This window comes from Procambarus clarkii, chromosome 40, assembly GCF_040958095.1.
Source record: "Procambarus clarkii isolate CNS0578487 chromosome 40, FALCON_Pclarkii_2.0, whole genome shotgun sequence".
Classification (NCBI taxonomy): domain Eukaryota; kingdom Metazoa; phylum Arthropoda; class Malacostraca; order Decapoda; family Cambaridae; genus Procambarus; species Procambarus clarkii.
The window spans coordinates 14,337,318-14,352,223 of record NC_091189.1 but is presented as its reverse complement, the minus strand read 5'-3'; the positions used below and the strand labels follow the sequence as shown (position 1 = coordinate 14,352,223).

At 39.7% G+C, this 14,906-nt stretch overlaps 1 protein-coding gene across 1 annotated transcript in view; it reads right to left on the bottom strand.

Annotated features, from left to right (window-relative positions):
• Positions 1 to 6,634, bottom strand: part of LOC123757926 (cyclin-dependent kinase-like 4) — a 146,386-nt gene extending 139,752 nt beyond the window's left edge. Inside the window, exons 1-2 of the mRNA XM_069338730.1 lie at positions 6,554 to 6,634; positions 3,026 to 3,598 (exon numbers count right to left, since the gene is read on the bottom strand). Of these exons, the coding sequence (XP_069194831.1) occupies positions 3,026 to 3,120 (95 nt within the window). The 5' untranslated portion in view covers positions 3,121 to 3,598; positions 6,554 to 6,634. The remainder of the gene's footprint in view (positions 1 to 3,025; positions 3,599 to 6,553) is intronic.
• Between the last annotated feature and the right edge of the window lie 8,272 nt (positions 6,635 to 14,906).

Below are 14,906 nucleotides of genomic sequence, written 5' to 3'. Positions count from 1 at the left end.
ATATATATATATATATATATATATATATATATATATATATATATAATATATATATATATATATATATATATATATATATATATATATATATATATATATATATATATATATATAAAATATTAAAGTGTTCAGTGAGGATCCACAAGGTCTTCTCTGAGTACTCTTTATTTTCTTCTCCGAGGCTATGGGTCCCTACACTTGCACCAGAAGTGGCACCCCTTCTAGGTATATTATATATATATATATATATATATATATATATATATATATATATATATATATATATATATATATATATATATACATATATATATATTCGTATATTTTGGTACTATAGTCTTTCCTGTAAACATATGTTGTTGAATATGCCCGAAAGTGTAAGATTAATAATTCTAACACGAATCTTCTCAATATTTTTTACGTTTTTCTTCACTGTCGAGGGTAATTGAAAAATTAACTCTCCAAAATTCATTCTTTATTTCTGGTCTGACGCCTGATTGCGTTTCGTAATGTTTATTACATTTTCAAAGACTAGCTTACACATAAAATACATCATACTTATATTCGTTTTGGGTGAGGTGATATGGCACAAAAGTTTTGGGAAAGGTGACAAAGATATGACAGAACACGAATCAATGGGTATAAATTGGGTTTGAAAAACATAAGAATGGAAATAACTGCAGAAGGCCTATTGGCCCATACTTCCTCTTGCTGCTTCTATGTTGTTTCGTGGTCTTGAAGTGAGTAGAATATAGTTGTGCATTAATTGGCTGTTGACTTTTTGTTGTGTAGAGTCTCGCTGATGTCGAATCTCCTGCTATTGCTATATTTATCGATGATTTCTATGTTGCTTGTTAAGATTTCTCTAGTGATGGTCTGGTTGTGAGAAGAGATTATATGCTCCTTGATGGAGCCCTATTGTTTGTGCATAGTTAATCGCCTAGAAAGAGACATTGTTGTCTTGCCTATATACTGAGTTCTTTGGGGCTTACAGTCCCCAAGCGGGCATGTGAAGGCATAGACGACGTTGGTTTCCTTCAAGGCGTTCTGTTTGGTATCTGGGGAGTTTCTCATGAGTAGGTTGGCCGTTTTTTTGTTTTTATAGTAAATTGTCAATTATATTTTCTGATTTTTGTCTGTAGGGATAACGTTCCTATCAGTAATACCTTTCAGGACACTTTCCTCTGTTTTATGAGCCGTCGAAAAGAAGTTCCTGTAAAATAGTCTAATAGGGAGTACAAGTGTTGTGTTGTTGACTCTTCAGAGGTTGCATGGCGTTTCATCTTTCTTTTTATGACGTCTTCAACATAACCGTTAGAGAAGACATTGTTAACTAGGGCCTGCGTTACCCTACAGAGTTCTTCATCGACTTGCTTCCATCCTGAGCTGTGGCTGAGAGCCCGGTCGACGTCAGCGTTGACAACAATCCTCTTGTACCTATCTGGGCAGTCACTGTTGGCATTGAGGCACATTCCTATGTTTGTTTCCTTAGTGTAGACTGCAGTGTGGAAACCTCCGCTCCTTTCCATGACTGTTACATCTAGAAAGGATATAACCTTGCATCCTTTCTAGATGTAACAGTCATGGAAAGGAGCGGAGGTTTCCACACTGCAGTCTACACTAAGGAAACAAACATAGGAATGTGCCTCAATGCCAACAGTAACTGCCCAGACAGGAACAAGAGGAGTGTCGTTAACGCTTATGTCGACCGTGCTCTCAGCCACAGCTCAGGATGGAAGCAAGTCGATGAAGAACTCTGTAGGGTAAGGCAGGTCCTAGTCAACAACGGCTTCTCCAATGGTTTCGTTGAAGACATCATAAGAAGGAAGGTGAAACGCCATGCAACCTCTGAAGAGACAACTAACACAACACCTGTACCCTCTATTAAACTATTTTACAGGAACTTCTTTTCCACAGCTCATAAAACGGAGGAAAGGGTCCTGAAAGATATTGTTAATAGAAACGTTATCCCTACAGACAAAAATCAGAAGATACAATTGACGATCTACTATAAAACCAAGAAAACGGCCAATCTACTCATGAGAAACTCTCCAGACACAAAGCAGAACGCTTTAAAAGAGACCAATGTCGTCTATGCCTTCAAATGCCCACTTGGGGACTGTAAGCCTCAAAGAATTCAGTATATAGGCAAGACAACAACATCTCTTTCCAGGCGATTAACGATGCATAAGCAACAGGGCTCCATTAAGGAACATATAATCTCTTCCTACAACCAGACCATCACCAGATAAGTCTTAACAAAAAACACGGAAATCATCGATAGATACAGCGATAGCAAGCGGCTTGATATCTGCGAGGCACTACACATTAAGAAGTCGACACCAGCAATCAACAGCCAATTAATGCACAACTATATTCTACCCACTTCAAGACTCCGCTCCAATATAGAAGCATCAAGTAATATGGGCCAATAGGCCTTTTGCAGTTACTTCCATTCTTCCTTTTAACTTACAAAATATTATATATAAATATATATATATATATATATATATATATATATATATATATATATATATATATGTTGTACTTAGTAGCCAGAACGTCGTACTCGGCCTACTATGCAAGGCCCGATTTGCCTAATAAGCTAACTTTTCCTGAATTTATATATTTTTCTCATTTTTTTCTTATGAAATGATTAATCTGTCCATTTCATTATTTATAAGTTAATTTGTTGAAATTTGAGTTAAAACTAACGTAGATATATGACCGAACCTAACCAACCCTACCTAACCTAACCTAACCAATCCTACCTAACCTAACCTATCTAAACCTAACCTAAACTACACAACTAAGTCAATAATTTACGTTCCTAACATAATATAATAATAATAATTCAAATAAACTAATTGGAAACAATTTATTGAAAATAAAGAAAATCACTCGGCCTATTAGGCAAATCGGGCCTTGCATAGTAGGCCGAGAAGTGCGTTCTGGCTACTAGGTACGACATATATATATATATATATATATATATATATATCCCTGTGAGGTATAATAAACTTACCTTGTGAGGAGTTGATGGGGTGAGACGCCTCCTAGGAAAAGCTGACGGAACTTGTTTTCCCAGTACTGGCGGTCCATGTCGGCCCCGGCCCACATGATTGCCGCAGGCCTGGCCCTCCAGCCCGCCTCACACGCCTCTCACCACAATACCATCACTACACTCCCTTCCATTTACACTTTGTTTACACTGCGTAACGCACAATCTTTTTACATTACAGTAAACTGTTATTCTGGGATTCAGAGCGATATACACCCAGGCTCACAACGTCGAAATGTGACCATTGACGAACATTAGATCTTCCCTCAAAAAATATATATATATTCGAAGGGCAAGGGAATTTAAAAAAATCTTAAATTATAATTTAAAATTTCTGGTAATATTAAAATATGAACTAATAAAACTGAATAGTGTTATAACATTAAACACATGAGGAAATATATGAAACATGTGTGGCCTCGTCATCCCAGCATAAGAGCTTACAGGTGAACGCTATCATGGTTACTACACTGAATCCGTCTTGGTCACGTGGAGTCCCTTCGACTCTCGTCTTGCTCCGCCTCTCACCGCCTGTACCTGGCAGGGAAAATGACTCATTTAGTTGTTCTCGGTCAATAATTCCGTAGCGACGGTTAAGACAACCAATCTGCCCATACGAGGCTGTTCCTATTTTCCCAATCAAACTCGCCTACTGCGTATTGGTAGTCCTATATAAACTACATTGTTTACCTACGAATTCACCACTGTGTCCTGTTTCAAATGTACTTTATATAAATAAAGATTAATATTATTAGTATTATATGTCTAATATACACTTCAAATAATTCATCGACCTTCCGTCTGTTATGTTACCCGGTAATTTTGTTCCATAAATCAACAAGCACATTACTAAGCATTTACCCAAATGTTTCTCATAAACTAACCTTATCCAATGTCACAATAAATACACAATAAATGTCACAATGAACATGGATGAATATTTGTTTTTGTTCTTTCCAGTGTGTATACATTATTTCTGTTTTGTGTTGATACATTTATCACCCTAATATCCCCACTCACTTATCACTTATCAATACATACATATCAATATATACTTCTCTCACACCCTCGCTTACTCTTCATGCTTCTAGAGACTGTACAGTAAACCTTCCGCTCGGTGATCCGTACTCAGTGATCCGTACTCCTGCCATACAGATGACCTTATGTCCTTATGGTCTCATGTTGGCATTCTCATTATTGTACAATTATTATTATTATTATTATTATTATTATTATTATTATTATATTATAATTATTATACTATAATTATTATTATTATTATATTATTATTACTATTATAAATGAATCCAGTTATCCAAACATCAATGAATGCAGCTCCAGTCTAGAGTCCATACCTAGTTAAACTGTTAGAGAAGATTCAGAGGTATGTCACCAGACTAGTCCCAGAACTGAGAGGTATGAGCTACGAGGAAAGGCTACGGAAGCTAAATCTCATGTTCCTGGGAGACAGAAGAGTAAGGGGAGACATGATAACCACCTACAAATTTCTCAGGGGTATTGACAGGGTGGACAAGGACAAACTATTTAACATGGATGGAACACGAACAAGTGGATACAAAATTAGTACCCAAATGAGCCATAGATACATTAGAATTTTTTTAGTGTCAGAGTAGTTAACAAATGGAATGCATTAGGCAGTGATGTGGTGGAGGCTGACTCCATATATAGTTTCAAATTTAGATTTGATAAAGCCTAATAGGCTCTAGAATCTGTATACCAGTTGATTGACAGAGAGGCGGGACCAAAGAGCCAAAGCTCAACCCCCACAAGCACAACTAGGTGAGTGCAGCGTCTTACAGTAGCAGAAGACCAGGCTGTGGGACCACGTGTGTGCAGAATGTAAACAGTTTGATCAGTTGGCGGTGTGGTCGCGCCCGAAGAAGCAGGCTGTGGTCGTGGTCACGGCCGAACAAGCAGGCAGTGGTCGTGGTCACGGCCGAACAAGCAGGCAGTGGTCGTGGTCACGGCCGAACAAGCAGGCAGTGGTCGTGGTCACGGCCGAACAAGCAGGCAGTGGTCGTGGTCACGGCCGAACAAGCAGGCAGTGGTCGTGGTCAAGCAGCGGCGTCCTCTCACATAGTTTCCAAGCGCTTTTCTTGGTGGCTTGAGATCATATTTACAAACCATGACTTAAAACCAATCATAGAATGATTGGTAAAAATAGTTTTTCCAATCAATATTAAAAAAAAATCCATGCCCAATAAAGTCTGCTGGTAATATTTTGCTGCTTATTAGCAAATCCACTCCACATTGATCAGCGCAGTCGATTAACTACCGACAGGTCTCGTAGAAGACAGAGACGTTTGGGTAAATTTTTTAACACCTGATGCCTCTGTTTACCTAGCAGTAAATAAGTAACCGGGAGCTAGCCAACTGTTGATTATATTCAAGATATCAGACGTATTCCTAGGGAGAACCTTAATAACCCTAACAGGATTCCTGTAGCCGACAATGGGAGACCAAAACTTATGAGTTACCCAAAGCACATGATCTTACAGAGGGAGTTGATCATGACCTTGGATACTTACGAGCAGCCTAGTGAGGGGAGTAATATGCCAAGAAACACCAGCATAAACACAAACCTCTAGATGTTACTACATCTAGGCCTAGGCTCTTCTTCAAGCACCTCTGGAAGTGTATATCACCTACTGATGTAGATGTGCCCAAATCTAAGCTTCCTCAGCAAAATTATTCACATAGCCTACGTCACTGAGTAAATGAATATGGAAAAATTCCAACAAGTTAAAGAATCATGTTCACTAATAAATAAATATCCATGTAAAATCCTAGCCAAGTATTCCAAATTTGCCAACTGCGCATAAATTATCAGGATAAAGCGGCTAAGCCAATATGGGTGTATAACATACAAAAGGGATATGAGAACAAGGATCTAGGATAGGAAGGTCAGAAGGAACGGTATCAAAGAAATTGGACCATCGGGAATCGAACGCCGATCTGCATTTGGAGAGATCGTCGCTGTATGGAAAAGTCTTAAGTGGTTGGACTAGTGCACACACTCATACTGTAAAACTAAAGCAACAGAACTACAACACCGTAGTTAGACCACACTTCCCTTCCAAACAAACTAGAGGCAACTGAAACCTGTAACCAGTTCACCACAATTGAAGTTTGCTTTACGTAAATAATATTTGGATCCAGCTCCAACAGGTTGGAAATTCAGTCCAAATTAAACTAATTAAAATAACAAATCAACTATTACACTTCAAATGTATGAAATATTCAAATAATTTACTGTTTTATAAATCATCCAAATACCATTATTGAATGTGGATCGTTAAAACAGCTGATAAATGTATACAAAACAAAGACAAATACTACCACAAAAGTCATTTTCCATAATATTCCGGAGCTTAACGCAATACACAACATCCAATCAAGTCTATTTCACTCTTGTAGTGTGTTAATGATCGCGTAGGTGGTGTGAGAACAGTTAAAGTACGTAAGAGTTACCTGGAGAGTGGGGAGGTGGGCGTGGGACGTGCTCACCCACCGGCGTCTCCCGCACCACTGACTCACTCTGGCTACTTTGTACTTCACGCCGCCCGCCACCCACCACCACCCTGGCCACCCACCACCACCTTGGCCACCCACCACCACCCTGGCCACCCTCCACCAACCCTGGCCACCCTCCACCAGGAAATCACCCTAGTAACCGTCCACTAGAGTCTGTAGAGACCCACCACCACCACCACCCACCTTAGCAACCATGCACAAGCCTACTTTCCCAACCACCATAGCAACCGTCCACCACAATACCACCCAATACACATAATTAAGTTAATACTTGTTACGTGTACATTTACCAAATTTAATATAATAGGTTAATCTCACCATGTTAAACTTCGAGGCAGTTTTTAAAATGTCTGAAATGTCGAAAATTTGACTCCTGAGCGTGATTTTTGAGCCGAATTCTGACTCTCTGCACCTATTTTCAGTTTCAAATTACGACGTTTCATACCGAAAATATGCCAATTACTGTAAACGGCGATGGGTCATATTTTGGTCAAACCCCCCTGCAGTTTTTAAAATGTCTGAAATGTCGGAAATTTGACTCCTGAGCGTGATTTTTTATCCAAATTCTGGCTCTCTGCACCTATTTTCAGTTTCAAATTACGACTTTTTATACCGAAAATATGCCAATTACTGAAAACGGCGATGGGTCATATTTTGCCCAAACCCCCCTGCAGTTTTCAAAATGTCTGAAATGTCGGAAATTTGACTCCTGAGCGTGATTTTTGAGCCGAATTCTGACTCTCTGCACCTATTTTCAGTTTCAAATTACGACGTTTCATACCGAAAATATGCCAATTACTGAAAACAGCGATGGGTCATATTTTGCCCAAACCCCCTGCAGTTTTTAAAATGTCTGAAATGTCGGAAATTTGACTCCTGAGCATGATTTTTTATCCGAATTCTGACTCTCTGCACCTATTTTCAGTTTCAAATTACGACGTTTCATACCGAAAATATGCCAATTACTGCAAACGGCGATGGGTCATATTTTGAACAAACCCCCCTGCAGTTTTCTAAATGTTTGAAATGTCGGAAATTTGACTCCTGAGCGTGATTTTTTATCCGAATTCTGACTCTCTACACCTATTTTCAGTTTCAAATTACGACTTTTTATACCGAAAATATGCCAATTACTGAAAACGGCGATGGGTCATATTTTGCCCAAACCCCCCTGCAGTTTTTAAAATGTCTGAAATGTCGGATATTTGACTCCTGAGCGTGATTTTTTATCCGAATTCTGACTCTCTGCACCTATTTTCAGTTTCAAATTACGACTTTTTATACCGAAAATATGCCAATTACTGAAAACGGTGATGGGTCATATTTTGCCCAATCCCCCTTGCAGTTTTCAAAATGTCTGAAATGTCGGAAATTTGACTCCTGAGCGTGATTTTTGAGCCGAATTATGACTCTCTGCACCTATTTTCAGTTTCAAATTACGACGTTTCATAACGAAAATATGCCAATTACTGAAAACGGCGATGGGTCATATTTTGTCCAAACCCCCCTGCAGTTTTCAAAATGTCTGAAATGTCGGAAATTTGACTCTTGAGCGTGATTTTTGAGCCGAATTCTGACTCTCTGCACCTATTTTCAGTTTCAAATTACGAAGTTTCATACCGAAAATATGCCAATTACTGAAAACGGCGATGGGTCATATTTTGCCCAAACCCCCCTGCAGTTTTCAAAATGTCTGAAATATTTTTGAGCCGAATTCGGACTCTCTGCACCTATTTTCAGTTTCAAATTACGACTTTTTATACCGAAAATATGCCAATTACTGAAAACGGCGATGGGTCATATTTTGCCCAAACCCCCCTGCAGTTTTCAAAATGTCTGAAATGTCGGAAATTTTACTCCTGAGCGTGATTTTTTATCCGAATTCTGACTCTCTGCACCTATTTTCAGTTTCAAATTACGACGTTTCATACCGAAAATATGCCAATTACTGAAAACGGCGATGGGTCATATTTTGCCCAAACCCCCCTGCAGTTTTTAAAATGTCTGAAATGTCGGAAATTTGACTCCTGAGCGTGATTTTTTAGCCGAATTCTGACTCGCTGCACCTATTTTCAGTTTCAAATTACGAATTTTTATACCGAAAATATGCCAATTACTGAAAACGGCGATAGGTCATATTTTGCCCAATCCCGCCTGCAGTTTTCAAAATGTCTGAAATATTTTTGAGCCGAATTTGGACTCTCTGCACCTATTTTCAGTTTCAAATTACGACTTTTTATACCGAAAATATGCCAATTACTGAAAACGGCGATGGGTCATATTTTGCCCAAACCCCCCTGCAGTTTTCAAAATGTCTGAAATGTCGGAAATTTTACTCCTGAGCGTGATTTTTTATCCGAATTCTGACTCTCTGCACCTATTTTCAGTTTCAAATTACGACGTTTCATACCGAAAATATGCCAATTACTGAAAACGGCGATGGGTCATATTTTGCCCAAACCCCCCTGCAGTTTTTAAAATGTCTGAAATTTGACTCCTGAGCGTGATTTTTGAGCCGAATTCTGACTCGCTGCACCTGTTTTCAGTTTCAAATTACGACGTTTCATACCAAAAATATGCCAATTACTGTAAACGGCGATGGGTCATATTTTGCCCAAACCCCCCTTGCAGTTTTCAAAATGTCTGAAATGTCGGAAATTTGACTCCTAAGCGTGATTTTTTATCCGAATTCTGACTCTCTGCACCTATTTTCAATTTCAAATTATGAATTTTTATACCGAAAATATGCCAATTACTGAAAACGGCGATAGGTCATATTTTGCCCAATCCCACCTGCAGTTTTCAAAATGTCTGAAATATTTTTGAGCCGAATTTGGACTCTCTGCACCTATTTTCAGTTTCAAATTACGACTTTTTATACCGAAAATATGCCAATTACTGAAAACGGCGATGGGTCATATTTTGCCCAAACCCCCCTGCAGTTTTCAAAATGTCTGAAATGTCGGAAATTTCACTCCTGAGCGTGATTTTTGAGCCGAATTCTCACTCTCTGCACCTATTTTCAGTTTCAAATTACGACGTTTCATACCGAAAATATGCCAATTACTGAAAACGGCGATGGGTCATATTTTGCCCAAACCCCCTTGCAGTTTTTAAAATGTCTGAAATGTCGGAAATTTGACTCCTGAGCGTGATTTTTTATCCGAATTCTGACTCTCTGCACATATTTTCAGTTTCAAATTACGACTTTTTATACCGAAAATATGCCAATTACTGAAAACGGCGATGGGTCATATTTTGCCCAAACCCCCCTGCAGTTTTTAAAATGTCTGAAATGTCGGAAATTTGACTCCTGAGCGTGATTTTTTATCTGAATTCTGACTCTCTGCACCTATTCTCAGTTTCAAATTACGACGTTTCATACCAAAAATATGCCAATTACTGTAAACGGCGATGGGTCATATTTTGCCCAAACCCCCCCATGCAGTTTTCAAAATGTCTGAAATGTCGGAAATTTGACTCCTGAGCGTGATTTTTTAACCGAATTCTGACTCTCTGCACCTATTTTCAGTTTCAAATTACGACGTTTCATACCGAAAATATGCCAATTACTGAAAACGGCGATGGGTCATATTTTGCCCAAACCCCCCCCTGCAGTTTTTAAAATGTCTGAAATGTCGGAAATTTGACTCCTGAGCGTGATTTTTGAGCCGAATTCTGACACTCTGCACCTATTTTCATTTTCAAATTACGACGTTTCATACCGAAAATATGCCAATTACTGTAAACGGCGATGGGTCATATTTTGCCCAAACCCCCCCTGTAGTTTTCAAAATGTCTGAAATGTCGGAAATTTGACTCCTGAGCGTGATTTTTTATCCGAATTCTGACTCTCTGCACCTATTTTCAGTTTCAAATTACGACTTTTTATACCGAAAATATGCCAATTACTGAAAAGGCGATGGGTCATATTTTGCCCAAACACCCCTGCAGTTTTCAAAATGTCTGAAATGTCGAAAATTTGACTCCTGAGAGTGATTTTTGAGCCGAATTCTGACTCTCTGCACCTATATTCAGTTTCAAATTACGACGTTTCATACCGAAAATATGCCAATTACTGAAAACGGCGATGGGTCATATTTTGCCCAAACCCCCCTGCAGTTTTTAAAATGTCTGAAATGTCGGAAATTTGACTTCTGAGCGTGATTTTTGAGCCGAATTCTGACTCTCTGCACCTATTTTCAGTTTCAAATTACGACGTTTCATACCGAAAATATTCCAATTACTGTAAACGGCGATGGGTCATATTTTGCCCAAACCCCTCTGCAGTTTTCAAAATGTCTGAAATGTCGGAAATTTGAATCCTGAGCGTGATTTTTGAGCCGAATGCTGACTCTCTGCACCTATTTTCAGTTTCAAATTACGACGTTTCATACCGAAAATATGCCAATTACTGTATACGGCGATGGGTCATATTTTGCCCAAACCCCTCTGCAGTTTTCAAAATGTCTGAAATGTCGGAAATTTGACTCCTAAGCGTGAATTTTTATCCGAATTCTGACTCTCTGCACTTATTTTCAGTTTCAAATTACGACTTTTTATACCGAAAATATGCCAATTACTGTAAACGGCGATGGGTCATATTTTGCCCAAACCCCCCGGCAGTTTTCAAAATGTCTGAAATGTCGGAAATTTGACTCCTGAGCGTGATTTTTGAGCCGATTTCTGACTCTCTGCTTCTATTTTCAGTTTCAAATTACGACGTTTCATACCGAAAATATGCCGATTACTGAAAACGGCGATGGGTCATATTTTGCCCAAACCCCCCTGCAGTTTTTAAAATGTCTGAAATGTCGGAAATTTGACTCCTGAGCGTGATTTTTTATCCGAATTCTGACTCTCTGCACCTATTTTCAGTTTCAAATTACGACGTTTCATACCGAAAATATGCCAATTACTGTAAACGGCGATGGATCATATTTTGCCCAAACCCCCCTGCAGTTTTCAAAATGTCTGAAATGTCGGAAATTTGACTCCTGAGCGTGATTTTTTATCCGAATTCTGACTCTCTGCACATATTTTCAGTTTCAAATTACGACTTTTTATACCGAAAATATGCCAATTACTGAAAACGGCGATGGGTCATATTTTGCCCAAACCCCCCTACAGTTTTTAAAATGTCTGAAATGTCGGAAATTTGACTCCTGAGCGTGATTTTTGAGCCGAATTCTGACTCTCTGCACATATTTTCAGTTTCAAATTACGACGTTTCATACCGAAAATATGCCAATTACTGAAAACGGCGATGGGTCATATTTTGGCCAAACCCCCCTGCAGTTTTCAAAATGCTAGAAATGTCGGAAATTTGACTCCTGAGCGTGATTTTTTAGCCGAATTCTGACTCTCTGTACCTATTTTCAGTTTCAAATTACGACGTTTCATACCGAAAATATGCCAATTACTGTAAACGGCGATGGATCATATTTTGCCCAAACCCCCCTGCAGTTTTTAAAATGTCTGAAATGTCGGAAATTTGACTCCTGAGCGTGATTTTTGAGCCGAATTCTGACTCTCTGCACTCTTTTTCAGTTTCAAATTACGACGTTTCATACCGAAAATATGCCAATTACTGTAAACGCCCGATTTTTGCCCGGTAGTGGCGAAATTTGCCCGATTTTTGGCCGCTACCGGTTAAAATCGGCCTAGTTTTGGCCGCTAACGGCAAAAATCGCCCGATTTTTGGCCGCTAGGGGCGAAAATAGAATTTGGCTCCAAAATATAGCACAGGTATCGGATTTGGGATGTTTGGGATATTTTGAAAACTGTAAGGGGGTTTGGGTAAAACATGTTTCCAAGAAACATTATCCAAGAAACATGTTTCCAAAAAACATGTTTCCAAAAAACATGTTTCCAAGAAACATGTTTCTTGGAAACATGTTACTTGGAAACATGTTTTACCCAAACCCCCTTACAGTTTTCAAAATATCCCAAACATCCCAAATCCGATACCTGTGCTATATTTTGGAGCCAAATTCTTGCTCTCTGCACGTATTCGCAGTTTGAAATTCCGACTTTTTATACCGAAAATATGCCAATTACTGAAAGCGGCGGTGGGTCATATTTTGCCCAAACCCCCCTGCAGTTTTCAAAATATTCCAAACATCCCAAATCCGATACCTGAGCCATATTTTGGAACCAAATTCTGGCTCTCTGCATGTATTCGCAGTTTGAAATTCCGATTTTTTACATCGAAAATATGCCAATTACTGAAAGCGGCGGTGGGTCACATTTTGCCCAAACCCCCCTGCAGTTTTCCAAATATCCAAAACGTCCAAAATCTGATAGCTGAGCCATATTTTGGAGCCAAATTCTGGCTCTCTGCATGTATTCGCAGTTTGAAATTTCTACTTTTTATACCGAAAATATGCCAATTACTGAAATCGGCGGTGGATCACATTTTGCCCAAACCCCCCTGCAGTTTTCAAAATATCCCCAACATCCCAAATCCGATACCTGAGCCATATTTTGGATCAAAATTCTGGCTCTCTGCACGTATTCGCAGTTTGAAATTCAGAATTTTTATACCGAAAGTATGCCAATTACTGAAAGCGGCGGTTATCTTGAGGTTATCTTGAGATGATTTCGGGGCTTTTTAGTGTCCCCGCGGCCCGGTCCTCGACCAGGCCTCCACCCCCAGGAAGCAGCCCGTGACAGCTGACTAACACCCAGGTACCTATTTTACTGCTAGGTAACAGGGGCATAGGGTGAAAGAAACTCTGCCCATTGTTTCTCGCCGGCGCCTGGGATCGAACCCAGGACCACAGGATCACAAGTCCCGCGTGCTGTCCGCTCGGCCGACCGGCTCCCCCGGCTCCGACCGGCGGTGGGTCACATTTTGCCCAAACCCCCCCTGCAGTTTTCAAAATATCCCAAACATCTCAAATCCGATACTTCAGCCATATTTTGGAGACAAATTCTGGCTCTCTGCAGGTATTCGCAGTTTGAAATTCCTACTTTTTACCCCGAAAATATGCCAATTTCTGAGAGCGGCGGTGGGTTACATTGTAACCAAACCCCCCAGCAGTTTTCAAAATATCCCAAACATCCCAAATCCGTATTTGTAAGGACATCCGTAAGGACACTGGCATGTAGTTCAGTGCCTCCTGGCTTTCACCCTTTTTGTATATTGGGACCACATTAGCTGCCTTCAATATTTCTGGTATGTCTCCTGTCTCCAGTGACCTACTATACACTATGGAGAGTGGCAAGCAGAGTGCCTCTACACACTCTTTCAGTACCCACGGTTTCAATACCCTTGGCTGTGGGTCCCATCTGGACCAACATCCTTTCTCACATCCAGATCCAACAGGTGTCACTTGACCTCATCTCTCGTAATTTCGAACCCTTCCAAGGCCGCCTGGTTTACTGCCCCCTCTCCTAGCGCAATAACCTCACCATGTTCTATTGTGAAGACCTCCTGGAACCTCTTGTTGAGTTCCTCACACACCTTTTTGTCATTCTCTGTATACCTGTTCTCGCCTGTTCTAAGTTTCATTACCTGTTCTTTCACTGTTGTTTTCTTCCTGATGTGACTGTGGAGTAGCTTTGGATCGGTCTTGGCTTTGCTTGTTATATCATTTTCATAAGTTTTTCTCTGCTTCCCTTCTCACACTAACATACTCATTCCTGGTTCTGTGGTATCTCTCTCTGCTTTCTGGTGTTCTGTTATTTCGGAAGTTCCTCCACGCCCTTTTGTGCAGTACCTTGTGTTGATACTTTGAATACCCTATTAATATTCTCCTTTGTTATGTGCATTCATCCACTTGTAAACCTCTATCATGTCACCCCTAACTCTTCGCCTTTCCAGTGAATGCAATTTAAGCTTTCTCAATCTCTCTTCATATGACAAGTTTTTAATTTGGGGAATTAACTTAGTCATCCTACGCTGGACACATTCAAGGGAATTTATATCTATTCTATAGTACGGCGACCAAAACTGAACTGCATAATCTAAATGGGGCCTAACCAGAGCAAGAAATAGCTGAAGAACAACACCAGGTCTCTTGTTACTACTTCCTCGATTAATAAATCCCAGTGTCCTATTTGCCTTATTACGAACATTCAAGCATTGATCCTTTGGTTTTAAATTCTTACTAATCATAACTCCCAGATGCCTTTCGCAATCTCTACACCATCTAGCTCGTATCTTGTAACTCTATCATCATTACTTAGCCTCAGAACTTTCCATTTATCAGCATTAAACTGCGTCTGCCAATCTTTTGACCATTTCAAAACCCTATTTAGATCAACTTGAAGTGATAGTGAGTCT